Source organism: Mirounga angustirostris, unplaced genomic scaffold (genome assembly GCF_029215605.1).
Source record: "Mirounga angustirostris isolate CCGP_5_RB_7025 unplaced genomic scaffold, mMirAng1.0.hap1 SCAF_11, whole genome shotgun sequence".
NCBI classification, from domain to species: domain Eukaryota; kingdom Metazoa; phylum Chordata; class Mammalia; order Carnivora; family Phocidae; genus Mirounga; species Mirounga angustirostris.
Window position 1 is genome coordinate 90,777,774 of NW_026991719.1, and position 25,880 is coordinate 90,803,653.

General features: G+C 42.3%; 1 protein-coding gene across 1 annotated transcript in view; it reads left to right on the plus strand.

Moving 5' to 3' along the window:
* The window catches only part of ALG13 (ALG13 UDP-N-acetylglucosaminyltransferase subunit), a 65,118-nt gene extending 53,158 nt beyond the window's left edge, over positions 1-11,960 (plus strand). The window contains 4 exon segments of the mRNA XM_045881696.3: positions 2,046-2,213; positions 6,216-6,256; positions 8,248-8,425; positions 11,049-11,960. Of these exon segments, the coding sequence (XP_045737652.1) occupies positions 2,046-2,213; positions 6,216-6,256; positions 8,248-8,425; positions 11,049-11,314 (653 nt within the window). The 3' untranslated portion in view covers positions 11,315-11,960.
* Positions 11,961-25,880: the final 13,920 nt, after the last annotated feature.

Below are 25,880 nucleotides of genomic sequence, written 5' to 3' on the forward strand. Positions count from 1 at the left end.
CTTTTGTCAGGGCCAGGACTAGTGAGTCATTTGCCTTGGGTGCAAAACTTAAAGTGCCAAAAACCACAGTAATCAAGGTAAATAATACTTTAATTGTACTTTTTTTCCCCTTAGAGCGTGTTTGTGTATAGGAGCCAGGTGGGGGGACAGAGGGAGGAGAGAGAATTTTAAGCAGGCTCCACGCCCAACGCAGAGCCTGATGCAGGGCTTGATCTCACAACCCTGAGATCATGATCAAGCCTTACTATGTATATTCATATGCTCTTCTGAAACGTCCTGAAACAGACCAGCTTCATAGGGCAAATAAGCATTTTGAATGGACTATGTTTGTTTCCATTAATATTTTAGTAAAGTTTATATTGTTTTGGAGCTATCCCTTAAATTCTACCTGTTAAACCTATAGAGCCCTGTTAAGTTTACAAATGAGATGCTCGTGTATCTCTAGAGCAATTGGAAATTATAAAACTACAGGGACTTACTATAATATGCATTTTCAGGGAAGGTGAGTTCAGATAAAATAATCTCCAAATTTCTTCTGCTTTTGATTCAGGCCCATGAGAACTTACTTAGCTATCCATGTCTAGTAGTTGGTTTTTACCTAGTGATCATAATCACATTCTGCTATCTTTAGCTAATGGCTAATTTATTTTTTTTAAATGGTGTGATTTGAGTGCTAGTTTAAAAGGAATACAAGTGGAGCTTAGTTGAAAAAGCCATTACTTTATGGAAAACAAATTCATAAAGCCTTTTGAATATTTGGAGATATTCTAAAACTTAAATGCCTCTTCCAAATCTGTGAAAGTGGAGATTTCTACGTACATGACAAAACTCCAAAACAGTTGAGCATGTTTTAAAATGTTACTGTTTAATTTGGATACAATAAGAATCACTTTTTGGTGCCCAGTTCTGAGTTTTGACAATGCATAGAGTTGTATAACCACCACCACAATCAAGAGAGAACAGTTTCATCACCCCCAAAGAGTTGTTTATCCAAGTTTTAAATCACCCTAAGACATCTTCTATCACTGTTGGCCTGTAACTGTATAAAGGTATAGATAAGTATATTGTAAGTATTTATGTCAGGGAATAAAAACAGTAGGGATTATTTCTAATATTTGACCTTAAATTTCTCTTGCTAAATTAACAGAATAACAAATTCAGCTTGTGTGCACCATTCCTGTACTAAACTAAGTGTTCTAAAACTCTGAACTTAAATCTTTATTGAACATTGAGACTAAAGTTTCTGTACTTCTCAGGGTTAAAATTATAGTGCAGGTAACACAATAAATGTAGTACTTGAATGTCTTAAGTTGGCTAAAATGATTGAATTGAACTTGAAGGGTTGTATCATTCATCTTTCATCAGATTTAACAAATTTATCTGGTATGTGTATGGGAGATACTTTCACTATGTTGGAATTTCTTATGTCAAAAATTGAAACTCCTGAATGAATATTGTTTTTAAACTATAGCCACAGGTACAGAAAGTCAAAGGGATAAGATATTTCATCTAGCCTGTCTTAGATTCTGTGTGTCCTTAGAAATGGAACTGTCATGGTTTAGAATGCCCAGATTCCAGTGATGCTACTAATAAGTAGAAACCTTCAAGGTTTACTTAAATCTGTAATCTGTGTAGTTTAGTCTCTCTTATTAGCTTCTGCATCTTGTGATTAGACTAAGAATGGCAGATGGCTGAAAACATCCTTAACTTTATATTAAACTAAGTAAAAATTTTGCTTTAATGGTATTTCATTTATGTATGTTAGCCGATGTTTTTTTTATCATGAAGTCTTTATAGTCAAAACTCTGCAACTTCCAGTTTTTTTCCTTTTAATTTCAGTAATTACCTTAATTCAAAATAACCTGTAATGAACTCCCAGTTTCAACTGGCGATGTCTAAGAATGTGGGCAATTCACCTTCCAAGTTTTTAAGTCAAACCATAGGAATTAGAATTGTTTGACCATATTGGGGACGCAAAAGTAGAAGATGAACTACTGCTTATAAGGTGTTACAGTTGTGCATTGCTACTTTGTTTTCTTTTTTAGTGATTGCTTCACCATCCTATCCATACCTTTCTGCTCCTATTTCTGCTGCTGCTGCTTCTTTACCACCTCCACCTCCTCCTCTTGAGGTGGGAGAGGCTTCAAACTTACCACCACCACCACCACCTCCACCTTATTCCTGTGATCCAAGTGGCAGTGATCTGCCTCAAGGTAAAGAGATTTTGAGAGTTGTGTGAGGGTTATTTAGTCTGAAATTTTTTTTATTTTAGAGCATATCTCTCTTTGGTTATCTACTGGGGGTAGGGTCCAAATGGAAATTGACTTGAGAGCATAATGCTAGGTAAGTGACTAAGGAAAGAAAGAACTGAAAGCTGAGAAAACCTTCTCCATAATCAAGAAGTGGATGGTTTTTTGGATAGCTACAGGTCTGTCTTGAACATTTTCTTTTTGTTCTCTCAACTATTTTTTTTTAATTTTTTTAAAAGATTTTATTTATTAGAATGAGAGTGAGAGAGCACACATGAGAGGGGGGAGGGTCAGGGAGAAGCAGACTCCTGCTGAGCAGGGAGCCCGATGCGGGACTCGATCCTGGGACTCCAGGATCATGAACTGAGCCAGCCAGGTGCCCTGTTTTTTTTGTTTGTTTGTTTTTTAGAAAAGCAGGAATTGATACCAAAATTTCTCCATTTCTTACATTCCTGCCACAAGTGTATGAAATTGTTGCAGTTTTCGATATTTAGGATTCCAAGTGAATTTTGAAGTCTGAGAAGGTTTTGTTTTGTTTTTTGAAGAATTGGGGGTCTGATCTGCCTCAGATTTAAGCCATGTGGTCTTGTTTCTTTAATTAAACTAAGGAGTAGCTTACTTACCTATCCCTATCCCTGCCCAAGATCTACTCTGTCACCACATAATGGTGATTTTGCATTTCCCAACATTTTTATGAAAATGTTCAGGGACGCCTGGGTGGTTCAGTCGGTTAAACATCTGCTTTGGCTCAGGTCATGATCCCAGGGCCCTGGGATGGAGCCCCACGTCAGGCTCCCAGCTCAGCGGGAAACCTGCTTCTCCCTCTCCTCCCTGCTCATGCTCTCTCACTGTCTGTCGGTCGGTCTCTCAAATAAAGAAATAAAATCCTTAAAGTTCAAATATACATGAAAGTTGAATTTCAATATGAATATTCATGTATTCGCCCACCTAGATTCTATCATTAACTGTACTTTATCACATATCTGTCCATCTTTTCCTTCATCTCCTTGTCCATCAAGTCATCCATTTCAGTTTTGGTGCATTCCAAAGTAAATTGCAGACATCAACATTCTTCCCCATAAAAACTTCAGCATACATACATCATTAACTAGAGTTTGGAGTTTATTTATTCTTTTGATGTAAAGTTAACATATAATGCACAAATCTTTAAGCATATACTTGCTGAGTTTTGAGAAATGAGTACATGCACCTTTGTAACCCAAATCCCCATCAAAGTATAAAATGATACCATTATCTCACTGTTACCTCATGCCCCTTCCTAGTCTTTTTCCACCCCTGCTTCTACTTACCCCCAAGAGGCAGCCACTGTTCAATTTTTTTTGTCATAGTTTCACTTGTTTTAGAATTTCATATGAATATACAATATATACTTTTTATGGAAGGCTTCTTAAGCTCAGCCTTATTTTTTATATTCTTCCATATTGTTGCATATATCAGTAGTCCATTTGCTTTTATTTTATTAGTATTTCATTGTATAAAAATTCCTGTTTAGGGGCGCCTGGGTGGCTCAGTCCATTAAGCGTCTGCCTTTGGCGCAGGTCATGATCCCAGGGTCCTGCTCTGTGTCAGGCTCCCTGCTCAGCGGGGAGTCTGCCTCTGCCTCTCCCCCAGCTCATGCTCTCTCGCTTACTCACTCTCTCTCAAAAAAAAAACTTCATCTAAAACTAATGATGTAATGTATGGGGATTAACATAAGAATAAAAACAAACAAACAAAAAAAACCTTTAAAAATTCCCATTCATTCTTTTGTTAGTGGACATCTGGGTTATTTACATTTTGGGGCTTTTATGAATAAGGCTGTGAGTATTCTTGTAAAAAGTCTTTATGAACCTATGTTTTCATTCCCTTTGGGCAATACCTAGGAGTGGAATTGATGGGTCATAGATCAGTGTGTTTAGTTTTATAAGAAATTGCTGGTCATTTTTCCAAAGTTGTATCTTTTTCTACTTTTTTCTAAAGATTTTATTTATTTGAGAGAGAGCACAAGCAGGGGGAGGGCAGAGGGAGAGGGAGAAGCAGACTCCCTTCTGAGCAGGGAGCCCGATGGTGGGGCTCGATCCCAGGACCCTGAAATCATGACCTGAGCCTAAGGCTTAATGACCGAGCCACCCAGGTGCCCCTTATCTCTTTCTACTTTTGCAAGAACTCTGCACCTGATTTTTTACTTCTAAACGTTTGCTGGCATATGGTGATCTACTCAAATTTTTTCCCCTCCAGTCTTCCATCTTCCTCTTAAAAATCCAGTCATTTTCATGATACCCCCCCATTATATCTCAAAGTGATGTTTCTGAGTTTTTATAGTCCCTATTTGTGTGCCTTTTTTTTTTTTTTTAACAGCTTGAGATCTAGTTCACATACTATAGAAGCCACCCATTTTAAGTGTACAGTTCAGTGGTTTTTAGTATATTCCCAAATATGTGCAATCATCACCACTATTTCTAGAACATTTTTGTCACCTCAGAAAGAAATGCTGTACCCATTAGCAGTCACTTCTCATTACCCCAGGCCACCACTCTTCTACTTTGTGTGTCTATAGATTTGCCTGTTCTGGACATTTGACATATATGAATCATGCAGTATGTGGTCTTTTTGTGACTGGCTTCTTTCACTTAGCATGATGGTTTTTTTTTTTTAAGATTTATTTATTTATTTATTTATTTGAGAGAGAGAGAGAATGAGAGAGAGCATGAGAGGGGGGAGGGTCAGAGGGAGAAGCAGGCTCCTCGCTGAGCAGGGAGCCCGATGCGGGACTCGATCCAGGGACTCCAGGATCATGACCTGAGCCGAAGGCAGTCGTTCAACCAACTGAGCCACCCAGGCGCCCCTAGCATGATGTTTTCAAGGTTCATCCATGTTGTAGCATGTATCCATACTTCATTCTTTCTTATAGCTGAATAATCCATTGTATGAGTATGCCACATTTTATTATCTATTAGTTCATGCACATTTGGGTTGTTTTCTCTTTTTTGCTACTGTGAATAATACTGCTATGGCTATTTGTATACAAATTCTGTGTGAACATACATACACCAAGGAATGGAATCCTGTGCCATTTGTGAATTTATTTCCTGCTATTATCTTTTGATATTCTTTAGCTTAACCTTTAGTCTTTATACTCTACTCCCACATAATGGTCAAAATAAAAGCTGATTGTTTTAAAATGGTAGTAAATATATTTCTACATATCAGAAGTCTCCAATTTAAGAAAAAGGGGTTTTCTTAGAGTTTGTTAGTGGGACTCAAGTTACTTAGAATATACATGGATCCCAGGTCAGTCAATAAAAATTCATTTAGAGATACAATTAGAATGCTAAGATTATTCCCTCTTATCCCATACATCTAGTTTTTATTTATTTGTGAAATATGTTAAGTTCTATGAAGAAGCTTTTATCACCTTAAGATAAAAATTATTTTGAGTTACCTTTCTTACTGCCTCCTCTTTTTGGAGTTCTAGTGTGGTATGTTAGTCATGTTAAGTAAAAGCAAGGTGAATTGTTTGATACAGTGCTAGTTATATTAGGCATCATTAATCTTGGCATTAGTAGAGCATTAGTTTGTACTGTGTAGTAGCTCCATTAACAGAAGACAGTTATGATTGGTTATGTAGTAAATTGCTTGTCTCAAGAATAAAGTCTTGATTTTATTATTGAGACAAGCAAGAAAATGCCTTTACTGGATTCTTTCTAAATATTAGCAGAGTAGTATTTCTGTAACATCTGCCTAATACTCAGACTAGAAATAAAATATGTATTTGGTAATTAAACCTTGGATCAGAAAATGATCTTACCTATAGTGGCAGGTAAGTGGTCATTTACTATAAGATAGAATTGAGGGTGGTGGTGATGCAAGAAGACTATATTTATAACTATACTCAGAAAAGCTTTTAAGTGGTAGTTCTAATTGCTTATGTCTTCTAGTCACTAAAATTAAGATTTTTAATTTTAGATACAAAAGTTTTGCAGTACTATTTCAATCTGGGATTGCAGGTAAGTCATGTTAAAATTGCTTTGACAGACTCTAGATTAAAAATGTAAGCTGGTTTGATAATCAGACTCTTGAACTTTAAAAGCCAAGAACACTGTGAGGAGATAATTCTGAAGATGATATAAGTCAGTTTTGTACTTGAGCCTCCCAGTACTTCAGTTCCTCTTATAAAATAGTTAAATTATGGCAAGTGGTGGCTCTAAGCAGCACAACTTAAACATTTATTGGCCCCCATATTTAGCATCATACATATGTCAACCCTTCACTGTGTTTTTCTGTTTCAATAATAAATGGATCATTTGTCTTGCTTGAAACATTTTTATGGTTATTTCTACATTTTATATGAAAAGTAATTGGACTGATTCAAAGACATTTAAAGGACTGTATTATTTTTAAAGCAGTTATGTGTTCATAGATATTTACCAAACACTGATTTTCACCACTCCCCTGAATTGTAGAAGGGTGAGGGTTCTGACAAATATCTTAATATCCCTGAAAGGTGTCTCTGATTTCAGGTAAGAGCTCTTTTATTTTGTTCTTTCAGACATCATCTCCCCCCCCCCCCGAAATACACCTGACTTCTGATATAACAAGATGGCATATTTCCTAAAATGGAATGATACATTTTAAGATTTGGCAGATGATAGTAAACCAGACGGACTCCTGGATAATGCTCAGATTAGTTCATATTCCCAGACACTGATTTCACTAGAAAACTGTCTTCTCCAACTGGCACACATTTATAAATTAAGAATAGTGGAATGGGATGTTTGTTCTTATTTCCTAAATACAGTTTCAAGAATTGAAAATATAAACTACTTGCACCTTCAGTTATATTAGTTTATTATAGATACATGTGGAAACATTGTAATTCATGTCAGATGTCTGAGGCATTTTAAAACATCTCCTGCATTTTACATCATGGGAATAGAAGGACATTCAGAATAGTTATTTTAATGCTTTTTTATATCAAAAGTAATAGCATTCATTGTAGTACATGTGAAAAATATTAAAGCATAAAGATAACTGAAATCATGTGTACAACCACTATACACTGTGATATATTTCCTTATAGCTTATTTATTTCTTCTACAAAATATTGACGAGGCTATGTAATTTTGTAAACTTTTAAGTTAACAATGTGAGCACTTTTTTTCTTAAATATTTCACAGCACAATTTTTTTATTGCCTCTATTGTATCCCATCACGGATATATCATAATTCATCCAGTTCTCTATTGTTGAATATTTAGGTGGTTCAGTGTTCTTTTTCTTTTTAAAAAAATTGATGTATAGTTGACATACAATGTTATATTAGTTTCAGGTGTACAGTATAGTGATTTAATAAGTCTATACATTTTGTTGTGATCATCACAAATGTAGCTACCTACCGTCACCATACAATGCTATTACAATACCATGGGCTATATATATTCTTTATGCTGTACCTTTCATCCCTGTGACTTAGTCCACTCTATTTTGCTTTTATTTTATTTTATTTTATTTATTTTTTTTTTAAAGATTTTATTTATTTATTTGACAGAGAGAGACACAGCGAGAGAGGGAACACAAGCAGGGGGAGTGGGAGAGGGAGAAGCAGGCTCCCCGCAGAGCAGGGAGCCCGATGCGGGACTCGATCCCAGGACCCTGGGATCATGACCTGAGCCGAAGGCAGTCGCTTAACCAACTGAGCCACCCAGGCACCCCTCTATTTTGCTTTTAAAAATAATGCTAGGAAAGACATCTTTGTATACAGGTCATTGTGTATATTTGTAATTTCCTTAGGATGCCTTCTTAAAAGAATTCCTATGTTCAAATACGAGATAGATCTGCAAAAGAACTTAAAGTTGTAGTAGAGAATAGATTTTCCAAATGTTCTTTTAGGTCAAAAATGCTACTCTACCTGAAAATCATAGCCTAGTTTGTTTTTTAGTGAGTAACTGTACTACTTTAAGAAAAGAGATAATAAAGTGTTTCTTTCTTTCTTACCCAAGTGCTATCACCACAACTACTGGCACTCCATGGTCTATATGCCACAGATGCAGCAGCAGCTTCATGTAGAGAATTATCCAGTCTATGCTGAGCCATCTTCTCTGGTAGAGCAGACAGTTCCTCAGTTGTATGGTGAGGTGGGGAGACAAGATGGCACACAGGCGGAAGCATCAGCAAACAGTGAGTATGTAATGAGAGTGCCTCCAAGAAGGACAATTGGACTATATTATGTGTAATTTAATAATAACCTTCAGATATCTCATTTGGCCCATATTCTAGACCTGTGTTTTCTTGTTTGTTTTAGAGAGCGAGCATGAGCAGGGATGGAGGGGCAGAGGGAGGGAGAGAATCCTAAACAGGCTCCACGCTTAGCGCGGACCCTGATGTGGGGCTAGATCTCATGACCCTGAGATGATGACCTGAGCCTAATTCAAGAGTCAGACACTTAACTGACTGAGCCACCCAGGGGCCTCTCTCTCTTTCTTTCTCTCTCAAATAAATAAATCTTGGAAAAAACAAAGATAAAAATCCCAGCTTTCAAATAAAAATTAGAATTTTGGAAAACTTATATCTGCTGCCATGAACTTGACAGCTTCTCAATATTTTTCTAGATAGATGGAGTTATTGGGGCCCCTGGCTGGCTCAGTCAGTAGAGCATGCAACTCTTGTTCTCAGACTTGCGAGTTTGAGCCCCATGTTGAGTGGAGATCACTTAAAAAAAAATAAAAGCTTGAAAAGATAGATGGGGCTGTTAATGAATGTGTTTTGTCACACTGTATAATAAAATGTGTGAACATTTGGGAGATATGTGTAACTCAGTACAATAATACTTTTACAATTACCAATGCATGGTGTTACCTATGTATAATTTTGTAAAAGATATATTCAAAGTGCAAGATAAAACCGTGGATTTCAATATTGAGAGAGTATGAAAAAGTCCACATTGCTACTCACCTTTGACAACTACCACTTACCTAGTTTTGGTATAGCATCAAAGAATATCTAATTATCTGAAAAGGCTGGTTATTAAAAGACTTCTCTCTCTTCCAACTGCATATCTGTATGAGGCCAGGTTTTCTTCATATACTTCAAAACAGTGTATCACAATTGGTTAAATACAGAAGCAGATGTGAGAATCCATTTGTCTTTTATTAAGCCATACATTCAAGATTTGCACAAATGTAAAACAATGACACTTATCTCACAATATTTTTGTTTTGGAATATAAACTTATTTTTACATGGATTAATAAATATTTTTAACTTTCTCAGTTTAATTCCTAATACAGTAAATATTGGTATAACTCAAATAAACAAAAGCTGTTTGAAATAATCAATTTTTAAGAGTGTAAAGGGATCCTGAGACCAAAAAGTTTGAGACCACTGTGCCAGACCATAAAGATGGTTTCTCTGTGAATTAACAGTATTGTATAGATGGAGCAGCATTTTAAAGGATGTAGAATAGGATCTTGACTGCCCTTAGAAGGAATCAGCAGGAGGTAGAAAAATTATATAGACTAACAGAACCAAATCTATCTCACATTACAGCACTGCTACTTGATGGTGGTGATCTCAGCTAAGTTACTTAACCTTGCTAAGCCCGATTTTCTGTAAAATGGGAACTGACAGGAATATTGCCAGGGTTACTGTAAGAACTAAATGAGATATATGTATATACTATATGTAGAAGTAGACTGTGCCTGCTGCATGTGAGAAATGTGAATTTCCTTTTGTTTCTCCCTTCATTTAAAGCATTTTAATGGTTTGGAAATACTGGCACTATAGAATCTTATCCCTAGTGTGGTGATGTGATATGGCCCATAGTAATAAAAATTAAAGTGTCAACCTTCATTGCATTTTTGTACCATGTACCTTTTATAGAATTATTTTTAATTGTTGTAAACCATGAGACAGTGGCAGTCTTCATTCCACAGAATGTGCTCATCTACGTTATTCCAGGTAATGAAGGACTCCTTTTTAATATTTACATAGTCACTATAGCAAGGACAGAACTGCATCTATTTCCACTAAAACTGACTCATGGTAGCAAAAGTGTAAAATTAAAGTGATGCTAGGATCTTAATGACATTCAAGAGATGACACTTCAATGTTTGGTCTTTAGGATGCTTTTCAGAACCTTCAAGTATAGACCAGATTGTATACACACCAGAGTTTTTAATTGCTAAAGTAATACAAAATGGTTATTTGGATAATATGTGTCACTGTGGGGAACTATTGGATAACTTAATTGGGAACTACCCTTATGAGACTAGAAGGACTCTAGAGAATGTTTCTGTATGTATTTATTCTGTAGGTACTAAATCATCCCAGAAAGATAGCTGTCTCTAGGTAGAATACATTTGACCCATTATACACACACACATATTTAAATTTTTATAATTAGGAAATTTTCATATAATTTTTTAGTAGCTGGCTTCAGTCCCTAATGTTCATATCTAAAGTGCTCTGGGATGCCCGGGTGGCTCAGTCTTTTAAGCTTCCAACTCTTAATTTCTGCTCAGGTCATGATCTCAGGGTCGAAGAGATTGAGCCCCGCGTTGGGTGCTGCACTAGGCATGGAGCCTGCTTGAGGTTCTCTCCCTCTGCCCCTTATCCCCACCCCCTTCCTCTCTCTAAAAAAAAAAAAATATATATATATATATATGAAAGTGCTCTTGCCACATTTGCTGTGATCTTTCCTGTAGTTAATGCTGAGTTTCACTTTTACCTGAACATCCATTTATGTTGATGTTTTAGTGAATCTTTGTATATAAAGTGTGTACTGTTTGCATTCTTTGTTTCAGGTACTTTTCCAAATGCTGACCCTGCATCTGTCCCTCATGGAGCAGTCTATTATCCAATGATGTCAGATCCCTATGGGCCACCACCTTTGCCGGGTTTTGATTCCTGTCTTTCTGTTGTGCCAGATTATCCCTATGTTGCCCCTTGGCATCCAGTTGGTGCAGCATATGGTGGTTCTTCTCAAATTCATGGTGCTATGAATCCTGGGCCAGTTGGCTATATTGCTTCACCTCCCTCAGCTTCTCATTACATACCTCAGAATATGTAAGATTCAGCAGTATGAAGTATTCTTGCACTGCCATTTTTTGCTGTTTTGGTTTTTAAAAAGTGTTTTATGTTAAAGTGATTTAGGTGGTTAGGGTGGTTACTATTGTATCTGTCTTTAAGATTATTTTATCTTTTGATTTAAAATACTACTTTAAATAAAGGAATATTACTTTGGGTTGTGGATAAAGAAATTGAGATGGATGTACAGCTAGCCCCATGTTGAGCATATTTCATTACATGCAGCTGTTTTCCTGTCAACCAGCTTGTCACCTTTGTATTAGCTGATGGTTCCAATTGATAAAAGGAGTAAATCATACAAACTACTTCCTTGGTTCAGATGTCACACATCATATTAAACCGTGCAAAATTGGAATAACTTTCACTTTTTTCTAGGAAATAAAAAAACCAAGAACAGTTGCTTTTGGATAACTATATATTAAATGAGAGAGCTTTTCAGGTTTCTTAAGAATTGTCTGAACTGAGTTATGTTCTGTGATATTAATCAGTTTTGAAGGCACATGGTGCTCTGCTTTAGATTTATCCCATATGCTATTGTTTGATATTGGATTTATGTAACTGTTTTACTGCACAGTATTGAATTGGTGTCATTTGCACAGTTAGCAGTAAATAAAAATTAGCATTTAAAATTGCTAAAATGAGTGGGATTTTTTTTTTTCTTTTTTTTTGTGTCAGCAAAGAGTACCAGACATTGGATTGTCCTAATGTTTTTCCCCTGCTATCTTGGTGGCAAAAAAAAAAAAAAATGTAATTTTATGACATGAACTTGTGGGTCCCAATGGAAATGTGATTCATTCGCAAGGCATTATGATGCATACTACCAGTTCTTTTCCCTTGAAAATGTCCCTTTTTAGGTTGTGGAGTTTTTTTGTTTTTTTGTTTTTTTTTTTTAATTTTAACTCCCTTATGGAACTTTAACCTAGACTTACTTTCTCATTGTCCTGTACTTCCAATAGTTGTATCTTTCAGTTTTTGTTTTTAGACTTACCTTGTATCTCTGTAGGCCTGCCTTGCCTTGTCTCTGACCTTCTGTGAGAACTCTTTCATCTTTTCCCTTTTATTTACCCAAAGACCACAAGACCCTCTGTATTCATCAGTTCTGTGAGAGGTTATTCATAATGAATGCTTTGCTGTATCTCACCTGATAGCTATTTAAAAAGAATTCTTTGGTTGCCACAAAACCTATTTATATTGCCATCTTTAAAGGTTATTCTTGTGAATCAGTCCATTTTTTCCCACCTTCAGCTACACCCTAGGCAAAAAGAACCATTTAGAACCTCCAGGCTCCAGGAAACTTAGCAGCTTAAAGTATTGGGGGGGAAACCATTTTAAAGAAGATATACTATCTTCAATGTACTGTTCTGAAGATAATTGATATTAATGAGTTCTAAATCCATGTACTAGTTAAGACTTCTCTTTCTTAATAGATACGGAACTGGTTGTGTTTTGTTTTTACATCCTTCATCTTAAGAAGCCCTTGCTGTACAAGTTGGCATCAGGGTTTAGTAAAGAAAGATGGGACAACAGTGTGCTGATCTTTATAACAACCGGACTGTGTATTAGTGTTTTAGCTTCTTCTCTCCTGACCTCCTGGGTCCTCAATTTGTGCAGCCTACAAATTGTTTCATGTTTTAAGTAAAGGTTTATTTTAGTCAAACTTAAAACATGGAGCAACCCCTCTCTGAGATTTTTCAAATATGCTAACATTTCTGGAATATATATAACTCACAGTAAGTGATTGTCCTGTATCTTCAACTCTCAATGGTTTACTAATTAGCTTCTAAGGATTGTTTTAGAAGGTTATAGTCTGTCTTGAGAATGTGGGTCTGGAAATTGTGTGGTTTTGAGACAAGCATGTTTGCTTTAAGCTCCCAGTTGATTTGTTTTTATTTTAAACTTACAGGTTGCTGCTTTGCTTTGAGTTCCATTACTAATTAAAGTGATTTAATGAGATACTTGTTCTTAACCAGAAAACCAGGGATCGTGGTGTATACTAGATCAACCTAATTATTAACTGTCTGTCACCAGTGTGGAAATCAGTATTTATGGTCTGTTAAAATCATGCAAGTGTAGTTTACTTGTTGATGTATTCCAGTCAGTCTTCTCAAAGAAATAATCAAGCATGTACCCTGACCCTCGTATTGTTTTGGGGTTTGAGAGGGTGAAGGTAACCTGTATTGCTGCAGAAGTTTGCAGTGGTTTTTTTTTTTTTTTTTAAGATTTTATTTATTTATTTGAGAGAGAGAATGAGATAGAGCATGAGAGGGGGGAGGGTCAGAGAGAGAAGCAGACTCCCTGCTGAGCAGGGAGCCCGATGTGGGACTCGATTCCGGGACTCCAGGATCATGACCTGAGCCAAAGGCAGTCGCTTAACCAACTGAGCCACCCAGGCGCCCTGCAGTGGTTTTTGAAAGTAGCTTCCAGATAAAAAGGAAGTGGTTTTTCTGGTAATTACAAAGTCCTAAGACTTAATGTGTTTAATCAACCTATAGTATAAACATAGTGGTAGACTTTTTTTCTTTTTCATATTACTAACTCTTTAGGGCCCTTAATGTTGCAAAAAAACTTCCTGTCTTCCCTCTGCTCCAAAGGCACTGTGGTTCATTCTTGACCCTTTACTTCTACCCCTTCCTGAGATAGATCTGATTACACCAAAGCAAAGGTAGAAAGCTGGATCATTTCCATACTGAGGAAAACAATTCTTTTTTATGCTGTGTATATTTACTTTCAAAATTAATTGCAGTTTTTAAAAAATATTTTATTTGACAGAAACACAGCAAGAGAGGGAACACAAGTAGGGGAGAGGGAGAAGCAGGCTTCCCGCTGAGCGGGGAGCCTCATGTGGGGCTCGATCCCAGGACCCCGGGATCATGACCTGGGCTGAAGGCAGACGCTTAACAACTGAGCCACCCGGGCGCCCCTTAATTGCAGTTTTCTGCCTTGGTTTAAGAGCAAATGAAAATACTGAATCTGTTTTACTATTGAAATTTAAGACTTGTGAATTTTTCAAACATGTTTCATTTTTCCTTTGGAACCTATAATCAAGGCATAACCTTTTAATTAGCTTTGGAAATAAAAGTAGGAACAAATCATTTCTTATGTGAACACCAGACATCCAGAACTTAATTCAGACATAAATCTCTATGAATAATGAAATCTATAGCCCATTGAGGAAGGGCTGTACATGAACTTAATCTAGACTTTTTCTAAATCTGGGACAAATGTTCATTTTGCATGAAACCCTTGAAGCCATTTATAATTTCCATTTGTAATACGAACTAAATTGAGGAGAATACAGCAAAAGACAACCTGTTCCCTCCCCCTCACTAGAATAAGTTTCAGTTGGCGCAGCTTGATTAGAACACTTGTCTTCTGTTTCAGTTATCAAAGGCAGATTCAGGGATGTGTGGGGTCCCTGTGCTTGGGGTGATAACAGCTTCAGGAAAGGATGGACCTGAGTTTAGGTAACTACTGTGGGACTAAAACCACTTCAGATTGATAAATCTGGGTATCACCTCAAACCTGGGTGGCAGGGTTTATAGATGAAGGATGAGCTGCATGTTAGTCGTTGAATACTTGTTGAAGCTTGGGTTCACTATGCTCTTCCCTCTACTTTAGTGTTGGAAGTTTTTCATAATAGTTTTTTTTTTTTAAACTACCTTGGCAACTGGCAATATGGAGAATAAATGTTTACGAAGTTAAGAGTTAAGGTTTTAAAAAATTTTGCCTTGATTGCTGGAAAACAATTTTAGAGAAGCCATCACGTAAGGTCTGTAGATCGGTACCTAACAAGGCACATCTGGGGGTTGGGAGAAGCCTATAGTATAGGCAACTAAGTCTTCAAATTTTGTAATTCTCAAAAGTATTTGCTAGCTACTTTGTAAAACTAAATTTTGTTAAACCATGATATACATTTGTAGTTGAAACTAATTGAGGTGAGTGAACCATTTCAGGTTTTACTGCTTCACTAATTCCCTAATAATCAACGCTTTTTGAGTTCACTGCTTATGAGCTTGCAAATCAGGAAGTCCTTTACTGTTGAACAGCTGTTGTGTTTTGGGGTTTTCTGGTAGGTGGTCCTTGCCACTGGCTAGATTTTTTGTGAAAGGGGGCTGGGAGAAGTGATTCACAATATTGAGGTTAAACTGGATCATTTCCTGTGAAAATACAGACCAGTCCATGAATAAAAATGTTAAGATCTATCTTAGCAAACATTACTGATTAATAGTATTGAGTTATTGGTGTTCTGTGGGCGGTCAGTTCCTTCACCTAATCAAGTAATGGATCTTTTCTGGCAGACCTTAATGGCTTTTTCCAAACTATACAATACAGGTTTTTCAAATCATTTGCAGAATTACAGAAAAAAAATTATACCCTAGTACTGGAGTACTAAAGTTCTAGACTTAAAAAAAACTATACCTTCCTGGTATATTAGCCAGATCAAAGTGAGTTTTTATCTTGATAAATTTTTTATGCAAGATGAAGTTCTAGAGATGTGCTGTATAATACACTTCTGTATTGTACACTTAAAAGTCTGTTAAGATGGTTACTCTCATGGTAAGTGTTCTTACCACAATAAAATAGAAAAGTTCTACCATATGGATGGCCTTACCAACCCCCCCAAAAAACCCCCCAAAACCCATGATTTTATAACTTGTTTTGCCTGCTTCAGCGGTTGAATTTTGTTTTAATTTTCTTTCATTCCTTTCGCTCTGCTAAAGTAGCTTCAACTACCTAAGAAGTTTTCCCCCTCCTACTTTTGAAGCACGGTATAGATTTGGCTTTTGTTAACTTAGTTTATTTTCCTTTACTCACTGCTTATTTTTCCAGCATTTTATTATGAAAAATTTTAAAAGTACAGAAAAGTTGAAATAATTGCGTAGTGAACATGTGTGTATCCACCATCTAGATTTTACAATTAACGTTTTACTTTACTTTTCACATATCCATCTATAAATCCTTGTTTTTTTATGCATTACAAAGAAAATGGCAGACTCCAGTGCACTTCATCCCTAAATGTTTCAGCATATTGTTAACTAGAATTGAATATTTGTTAAAGGTTCACTTTCTTCTCTTTTGAGGTAAAATTTACAGGCAATGAAATGCACAAATCTTGTGTTTGATGCAGTGAATTTTGAAAAATCCTGCATCTGTGAAACTCAAGCCCTTATCTAGATAACATTTTCATCACCCCAGGAAATTCCCTCCTTCCTAGTCAATCTCTGTCATCCCAGACCATCCCGTAGGTAACCACTGTTCCTTCTGATTTTTCCGTCATAGATTAGTTTGTTTTTCAAAATGTATATAAATAAATCGGGGCATGTGCTCCCTTGTGTAAGGCTTCTTTCAGCACAGTGTATTCAGGATTCATTCATGTTGTGTGTGCCAGTTCACATTTATTGCTGAGCAGCATTTCTTGTATGGATATGCTATCATTTGTTTATCCATTCTATCGAAGGACACCTGAGCCATTCCTAGTTTTTAGATAGGAATAAAGCTGCTATTGTTACGGAACCTGGACTGGATCGCCCGACGGAAGAACCGAGCGGCACTCGGAGATCTTGGAGGATAGGAGGTTTATTTAACGCCAGGGGGCTCAGAGGACAGTGGTCTCCAAAGGTCTGAGCCCCGAGCACAAACAAAGGGGGCAATTTATACACTTCTACTTCCGCGTACTGGGCACTCTTGGCGCGTGTGAAGCGGGGCAGGGAGAGGAACCCGGAAGAGCCCCGGGGCAGGGGCTAGGACTCCCTTGCTGGCCTGGTCAGCCATCTTAGGACACAGATTTTTCCTTATCATTCCCCCCTTTGATGCCCCTTTAAACACCTAATTTACAGGGCATCATTTTCATCTATGGGGCGATAGTAAGGAGCAACTGGAGTCTGATCTTAGCAATTTGAGCAGTGATAAATCTAGTAAGGGCATTAAGAATACAAGGACCAAATGCTGCTGTGAGGAGGGGCATTAGGAGGGGGCCGATGAGGGGGTCCAACCAAGGGAACCCTTGTGAGAGGGAATTCCACCATGTCTTCCGCTTGGAGTGCTTCCCACCAGTGACTTACTTGTTCCTGTAATTGAGTCAAGAGTTTCTTGGACCACCCCCGACTCATTAGCATAGAAACAACATTCCTCCTGTAAGAAGAGGCAGAGCCCCCCATTGTGGGGCCATGAGCAAGTCGAGCCTGCGCCTGTTTTGGAGGACCACTGGGGCCAGTGAATCGAGTTGGCGCTGCAGGGCCAGGGTCAACTGAGGGCAGAAAAATCCACCGTGAGTTGTTGAGTTAGCCCCTGGTACTGAACTTGAGACATCAGGCAACACTTGACACAGCCCACAGACTCACGATAAGAGGGATGGTTGTGGGGGAACGTCGGGGTCAATTAGGAGGTCTCCATATAAGTGGGGCCCCGGGACTGAAAGATCGGGTAAGAGTGTGCATGTTTGTGCATGATTGTGCGGGGTGATGCAGATATATACACCTTGATCACAAGCCAGAAAAGTGTTAGGCGCACAGACCCAACTGTGACCCGTGACAGGAAAGGAAGAGTTTCCATACAGCAGTACTGGAGGCAAAAAGAGATAATCTGAGGTCCGTGGTGCCAAGGTGGGAGGTGACACGGTGGACTGGTTGAGGATGACACCTAGGTATTGGACGGGACCGGGCTTCATACAGATCCAGCAGTCAGACGCTAGGGGTGGATTTGAGTGGTTAAGTGCTTGGTGGGAGGTGTTAATCATACCTAACAGTTGCGCTATAGATGCTTGCTGCATGTGGATGGAAGACCCAGGGATATGCCAGGGCGAGTTATTTTCTGACTCTGAGGGTTGACTGCAAGGCTTGGGATGAACATGGACTTAATCCTAAACTTGGCCATGGGGTCGGTCCCTATAGAGTGATATTGGCCCAATAGGAGAGTAATTCATGTGGCCCATGATGTGGCATTGGGTTCTAGGACAGAGAGAGTGAGCAGTATACAGTGATTGTTAGAGCAAGAGGATGGGGTGGCACTGCGAGACAAGGAAATCCGGATGTCCGCTGTTTGAGGCTCCACCACCCATTGGACCATTGTTCCATTCCCAGCCAAGTTGCCACACAGGACTCGCATCCTCAGGTTTGTGAGCAGAACTGGGAGCAGGTATTTGGCTGTTGAGGCTTAGGGCCTCCACAGATGTAGAAATCTACCAGCCGGTAACCTGAGTGAGGGCCATGGTAGGAACACCGTCTATGAGGTTCCCAAGAGGTATCAAGAAGCTGGTATCCATCAAAGTGGAGGTCAGCCTTCGGTGTGTGCCCATCCCAGGTGGAAGAAGCCAGTGGGGGTGCTGGTGCGGAATTGAGGGGGATAAGCTGGGAAGTCCATTCGCCAGTAACAGTGATACGAGAGTTTGCCCCCCTTGCCTGGCTGGGCAAGCTAGAGGCAGTGAGGAGGAACAGCACACCAGGCAGCAGAAGACCGGGACTGACTGGGGCCAGGAAAACCACGGTGAAATGTGCTTAGGAGTAGACAGCAGAGGGCCAGTAAAAGTGGCCTATGACCTTAGGTAGAGGGAGCCATCGGGGCTAACCCGACAGCAGATGAAACCTGTGGACGATTAAGTGCAGTAATACACCCTAGGGTCACCCAATAAGCAATGACAATAGTAGTCAGCCTTTGGAGGAAAGTCCAATCAGGTAGGGCAACAGTGTAGAGTCTGACTCCCAAGATGAGGGAAATCATGCCAATGAGAGCCAGGGACCACGGTGAGCAGGTGTCCATCAGTCGGTGGGGTCTTGTCGAAGGTGAAGCTGGAGCGGGTTTGTGAGGTCTGGCTGGACTCTCCACTGGCGCGGCTCCTCGTCCGCATGATGAGCTTTCTTCACTCTTGAGTGGTGGACCCACGGGGTGACACCTGAGACCTTGAGGGCAGTAGGGCCGGTTAGAACAACAGTGTGGGGCCCTGTCCACTGCAGTTTGAGGGGGTCTTTCTTCCAATCTTTGATCCAAACTGAGTCCCCTGTCTGTAAGGAGTGTACCTGAGATCCAAGGAGATTGGGGCCCTCTCAATGGTGTACTTTTGTAATTTATTTACGGTGGCCCCCAGGGCCTGAAGCTGCTCCTTTATCCCTTTATCTCCAACCTGACGCAAGTTTCCTGGAAGGCTTCCCAACCATGGGGTAGGCCATCCATATATTAACTCGAATGGGGAGAAACCTAATGTCCCAGGCGTGCAGCGAGCACGCAGGAGAGCTAGGGGTAGCAGATCCGGCCATGGGAGGTTAGTCTCCTGACAAAACTTTGCTAAGGTTCCCTTGAGGGTGCGATTCATTTGCTCTACTTTCCCTGAACTTTGGGGCCGGTAGCGGTGTGGAGTCTGCAGGTGATGTTGACAGATTTGGTCAAGACCTGTACAATGTCTGCCACAAATGCGGGTCCATTGTCACTATGGATTGTTAATGGCAGGCCAAACTGGGACATGATCTCCCGCAAGAGGACTTTAGCTACCTCCTGGCTTTGCTCCGTCCTGGTCAGGAAAGCTTCGACCCACCCAGAGCTGCACATCTGTGAAATCTACCTCTTGGATCCTCGAAGGGGGTTGCTCCCACCTTCTGGACACCTGGCGGGGGCCGTGGTGCCAACCGAGCATTATTTTTAGCACGTTATGTACCGTTCACTCGCTCGGCGTAGTGCCAGCAGCTGACTGATGTAGTAGTGCTTCTTTTTTTTTTTTTTTTTTAAAGATTTTATTTATTTATTTGTCAGAGAGAGAGACAGAACACAAGCAGGGGGAGAGGCAGGCAGAGGGAGAAGCAGGCTCCCTGCTGAGCAAGGAGCCCGATGTGGGACTCGATCCCAGGACCCTGGGATCATGCCCTGAGCCGAAGGCAGCCGCTTAACCGACTGAGCCACCCAGGCGTCCCTGTAGTAGTGCTTCTTGAGAAGGGCCTCTAATGCAGTTTCCCCCAGATGAGTGAGTCGGTGGTGTTCCTTGACTAGATGCCCTCCAGTTGCTGTTGGAATGAAGACGTGCCCGTCTGGCATCATCCACCATCCCTTTTCAGTCAGGGTGGCTCCCTCAGCCATGGCCCATTCCTTTTCCTTTTTAGTGTAACTGGGTGGAGGGACTTCTTCCGGGGGTGTCAGGGCCATGGCGAGGGAAGGGGCTCTGTCCATGTCCTCACTGGCTGTGGTCTTGGCTGCCTCATCTGCCAGATGATTTCCCTGCGTTGTGGGGTTGTCGTCTCCTTTCTGGTGTCCCTTACATTGCAGGATTGCTACTTCCTTTGGAAGCCAGACGGCTTTGAGGAGTCTCAGTATCTCCTCCTTGTTTTTGATAGCTTTTCCTGCAGTGGTTAGGAGGCCCCTTTCCTTGTAGATGGCTCCATGTATATATATGTACAGTAGCAAAGATGTACTGAGAGTCAGTATAGATGTTGACTCACTTGCCTTCACCAAGGGTGAGGGCTCGGACTAAGGCATATAGTTCAGCCCGTTGAGCTGACCATCCAGCTGGTAATGCCTTAGCTTCTAGGACTTCAGTGGTTGTGGTTACTGCATAACCCGCTTTCCGGGCACCCTCTTGTTGGTAACTGCTGCCATCGCTGGACAGCGTGAGCTCTGGATTCTTTATGGCTTGAGCCCGCAGATCTGGACGGCTCTCGTAGACCTCATCAGTCACCTCGGAACAGTCATGTTCTGGTTCCTCCTCGTCCATGGGGAGAAAAGTTGCTGGGTTTAATGTCTTTACTGTTTTGAGTGTGACCCATGGGTTTTCGCAGAGGAGCCCTTGGTATTGTGCTAGCTGAGAGTTGGAAAGGAAGCGGTATCTCTGTGCGTTCATGAGGGACACAACTGCATGAGGGACCTTGACGTTAAGTTCTTGCCCCAGGGTAGGCTTGTCTTTCTCCTTGAAGAGTAGGACTGTGGCTGCCAGCGCCCTGAGGCACGGTGGCCATCCCGCTGCCACGGGGTCCAGCTTCTTTGACAGATATGCAACTGGCCATTGCCAGGGCCCAACAGTCTGGGTGAGTACTCCGAGTGCTATCTTTTCTTTTTCATGCACAGAGATTGAAGGGTTTCTCTATATCTGGTAGGCCCAGGGCTGGAGCCCACCCCAGGGCAGTCTTTATCTCTGTGAAAGCGGCTTCTGCTTCCTCAGTCCAGACAGGGGGTTTTCGATCTGGTCCCCCTAAGAGATCATAGAGGGTCTTGCTATTGCTGAGAACCCAGGGATCCAGATGCAGCAGAATCCTGCAGCTCCCAGGAATTCTCGTAGGCCCCTTTTTGTCTGCGGCTGTGGCAGGGAGATGATGACTTTCTTTCTCTCCGGCCCTAGTTCTCTCTTCCCTTGGGTGAGGAGGAAACCAAGGTATCGGACCTGTTGTTGGCAGATTTGTGGCTTCTTCCATGAGGCTCGGTATCCCGAGTCTGACAGGAGCTGTCGGAGGGCCTTTGTGCCTCTTGTGCAGTCTTCTTGTGTGTCACTGGCGAGAAGGAGGTCATCCACATACTGGAGGAGGGTGCGTCGTGTGGCCTCTCTTGGGAAGCTGGCGAGGTCCATGGCCAGTGCTTCCCCAAAGAGGGTTGGTGAGTTTTTAAACCCCTGCGGGAGGCGCGTCCAAGTCAGTTGCATCTGGCGCCCTGTATCAGGTTCAGACCATTCAAAGGCAAATAGGGGCTGGCTCTGGGGAGCTAAGTGGAGGCAGAAGAAGGCATCCTTCAGATCTAGGCAAGTGAACCATCTGGCCAAACCTGGGATTTGGCTGAGGAGGGTGTATGGATTTGGGACCACTGGGTGCAGAGAGATGGTCACCTTGTTGATGGCCCGCAGGTCTTGAACTGGTCGGTATCCCCCTCCTGGCTTCTTGACTGGCAGGAGTGGGGTATTCCAGGCCGACTGGCACTTGACTAGAATACCTGCTTCTTCGAGTTTGGTCAGATGTTCTTGGATGCCGATCTTAGCTTCTTGTGGAAGGGGGTATTGCCTTTGCCTCTGAGGTTGGGCTCCTGGGATCAGTTCAACAATGATAGGGGCCTGATTCCAGGCTGGTCCAGGTGGGTTGTTTTCAGCCCATACTGAAGGGAAGGCAAGTCTGAACTCCGGTGGGCTATTCGGTTGGGCCTGGGCATGGAATAGCCTCCATTCTTCTTCCCTTGGTGTGGTAATTTCTAGTACAGGGACCCCATCCCCTCTTGCCTTGGGTTCAATTGGAGGCTAGTGTGTCCAGTGGGCTCAAAGGTTATCTGAGCCCTAAGTTTGAAGAGTGTGTCTCAGCCCAGGAGAGGGATGGGACAATCAGGCAGCTAAAGGAATTCGTGTCGGACCTTGTGGCCCCCGAGTTCGCACTGGCGAGCCTGGTGAAAGGGCTGTTGTATCACCCGCGCTCTGGTGGCCCCAAGGATGGTTGCAGTCCTTTTGCTGAAAGGGGCCACTGGGGAGGTGACAACAGAGTGCTCGGCTCCAGTACCAACCATAAAAGTTACGGGTTGGCCCCCCACCTTCATTCTGACTGTGGGCTCATGGGGGCCAAGGAGGAAAGAGCCTGGTCCCCCTCAGTCTGAGTCCATTCCCGCAGGCCTATGAAGTCCTCCTATCGGGGTTCTTCCTTGTAGCGGCTGGGCTTCTGGGCCTTTCCCCGGTTGGGACATTCGTTTTTCCAATGCCCTTTTTCCTTACAGTAGGCACATTAATCCCTTGCCAAGGGGCTTCTGGGTCTCCCCCCTTTCAGTGGTCGGGGTCTCCCTGCCTTTGTGTTGTCCTTTTCTTTCAGGGTGGCGGTAAGGAGGCTGACTTTCTTTTTCATCTTTTTGTTGGCTTCCCGTTCAGCTGCAACCTCCCTGTTCATGTAAACCTTATTGGCAATCTCTATTAGCTGCGTGATGTTCATCCTGGGAAAACCCTCTAGTTTCTGAAGTTTTTTTCTGATGTCTGGGGCAGCCTGAGCTATGAAGGAGGTGTTTACCATCTGTTGGCTTTCCTGTGCCTCAGGGTCAAATGGAGTGTATATCCTGTAGGCTTCACATAGTCTTTTGTAATAGTCCCCGGGGGACTCCCCTGGTTGTTGAGTGACCAAGGATACCTTAGTCATGTTTGTGGGTTTCTTAGCTCCTGCCCAGATTCCCCGGAGGCAGGCCTCCTGGTACCAGCGGATGTGGGCCCGTCCCTCAGATGTGGTGAAGTCTCATGCTGGGCGCTCTTCAGGTGCGGCTGTGTTAGCCCAGGCAGCAGGATGTGTGCTCTTCCAGGTACTGCCGTGCACCTTTCATTATTCTCCTCCTTTCCTCTCTGTTAAACAGGGTGCGGAGTAACTGTTGGCAGTCTTCCCAGGTTGGCCTGATGAGTCTGGAAGGGGGATTCTATGAGGTCTACCATAGCCTGTGGTTTCTCAGAGTAGGATGGGGCGTTATGTTTCTAGCTGAGGAGGTTGGTGGTGGAGAAGGGCTGATAATACATCATGGAATGGCCGAGTTGGACCGTCCCGTGTTCATCGTGCCTCTCGGGTTCCCGCGTCTCTCGTACCGGCATTTGGAGGGCACTTGCACCAAGCCTGGGGTGCAGCCTGGCTGCTGGTCCTGGAGAAAGTGGATCCTTTGGGCCTGGGGGCGCCGGTGAAACCAATGGCAGCAGAGTGTCTGGAGCTGAAGGGCCAGGTGTAGACTCTCGGGGTTACGTATGGTGGGGGCAGGATCGGTTCATCCTCGGGATCTCCGGCTAGGATTTGTGTAGACTGGGGCTTTTGCTGCTTTTCTTTCGGTCGCTTGGATGAGGTGATTAAGACCCTGGCCTGTCCCTGACTATTGCAAGCAAATTGTACCCGGGGCGGGGTGGGGGGAAGGATCTGAGCAATTCCTAGCCAGGAGTCAATGTATGGGAACTGGTCAGGGTGTCCTGGTTCTCCTGTTACGACTCACCATACTCGATGAATCCTTGGGACATCCAGTGTCCCTTCTGAAGTCCACCCGACATCAAAGGTGGGCCATTCCAATTCACATAGGGTTCTCAACTTGCCGGGGTTCATCCTGACTCTGTAGTCTTCCGAAAACCCCTTCTTGAAATTTTTGATCATGGTCTCTAGAACCGTAGGTTTACTCTGCCCTGACCCCATGGTGATGTCCCCGTGTGCGGTGGCGCAGAGACAGACAAAGGGGGGGGGTGCCTCCTGAGGTGAGGAGACCAATCAGATGCCCGTCTGGCCGTGTCCTGAAGGAGCTTAGGTGAAGCTTAGCCGTAGCGGTCTCAGCGTTGTGACTTATGATCGGAAACTTCCGATGCCGCCATAGACCATATGCCGTTCACCATGGAATCGCAGACGGGCCCACTCAGACTCTGGGGGCTTCTGGGGTCCTTAAGGGTGCCCACCCGTGGAGTCACAGAATCAGTCCGCTTATAAGTAAGCCAGGTTGGATTGCACATTCACTCACACGTTCACTCCAGAAGTTATTACATTCCCTCCCTGGGAATCCCTACCTGGGAGACCTCTAAGAGGTCTCTGGGAGGTGATCAGGCTCCCATTCCACCCCAGTGGGGGGTGGGCCTGTCTGGGTCCTGGGGCCCCAGGCCTTACCGTGATCCGATGTCGGGACCAGGTCCTCACCTGCCAAGTCTCCTCGAGTCTGGCGGGAACAGTGGAGCGGGGCCGGCCTGAGGCGACCCGGGCAGGAGACTGCCGAAAATCAGGCAGGGCATGCCTTCTCCGTTAGGATCCCTCGTTCCGTCACCACCCTGCCATTGCCCCCAGACCGATGGCAACAATGGGCCAGCGCAGTTGGGTTTCCCGGTCAGGGAACCAAATGTTACGGAACCTGGACTGGATCACCTGATGGAAGAACCGAGCAGCACCCGGAGATCTTGGAGGATAGGAGGTTTATTTAACCCCAGGGGGCTCAGAGGACGGTGGTCTCCAAAGGTCTGAGCCCAGAGCACAAAGGGGGCAATTTATACACTTCTACTTCCACATACTGGGCACTCTTGGCACATGCGCAAAGCAGGGCAGGGAGAAGAACCCGGACTGGCACGTGTGGGAAGCAGAGGAGGGAGAAGAACGTGGAAGAGCCCTGGGGCAGGGGCTGGAACTCCCTTGCTGGCTCAGTCGGCCATCTTAGGACACAGATTTTTCCTTATCACTATGAACATTTTTGTACAAGCCTCTGAGCATTTGTTTTCATTCCTTTTGGAATGGAATTGCTGGGTCACAGTTTAGGTGTATGTTTAGTTTTGTAAGGAACTGCAGGACATGTTTCCAAATTTGAGTATACCATTTTACACTCCCACCAGCAATGTATGAGAGTTCCACTTGTTTTTCAGCCCTGTCCACATTTGGTAGTGTCAGTCTTTGATTTTAGCCATTGTGGTAGGTGTGTAGTAAGTTGTGTCTCGTTGTGGTTTTCATTTCCCAGATTGTGTTGAGCACTTCTTCATGTGCTTATTTGCCAGTTGTATCTATTTCTTTTTGAGGTATGTTGAAGTTTGTTTTTTTTTATTATTGAGTTGTAGGAGTTTATTGCATATGCCAGTTGCAGATCTTTTCAGTTATGTTACTGCCTATTTAGTTGTCCTTACTCACCTAACTAAT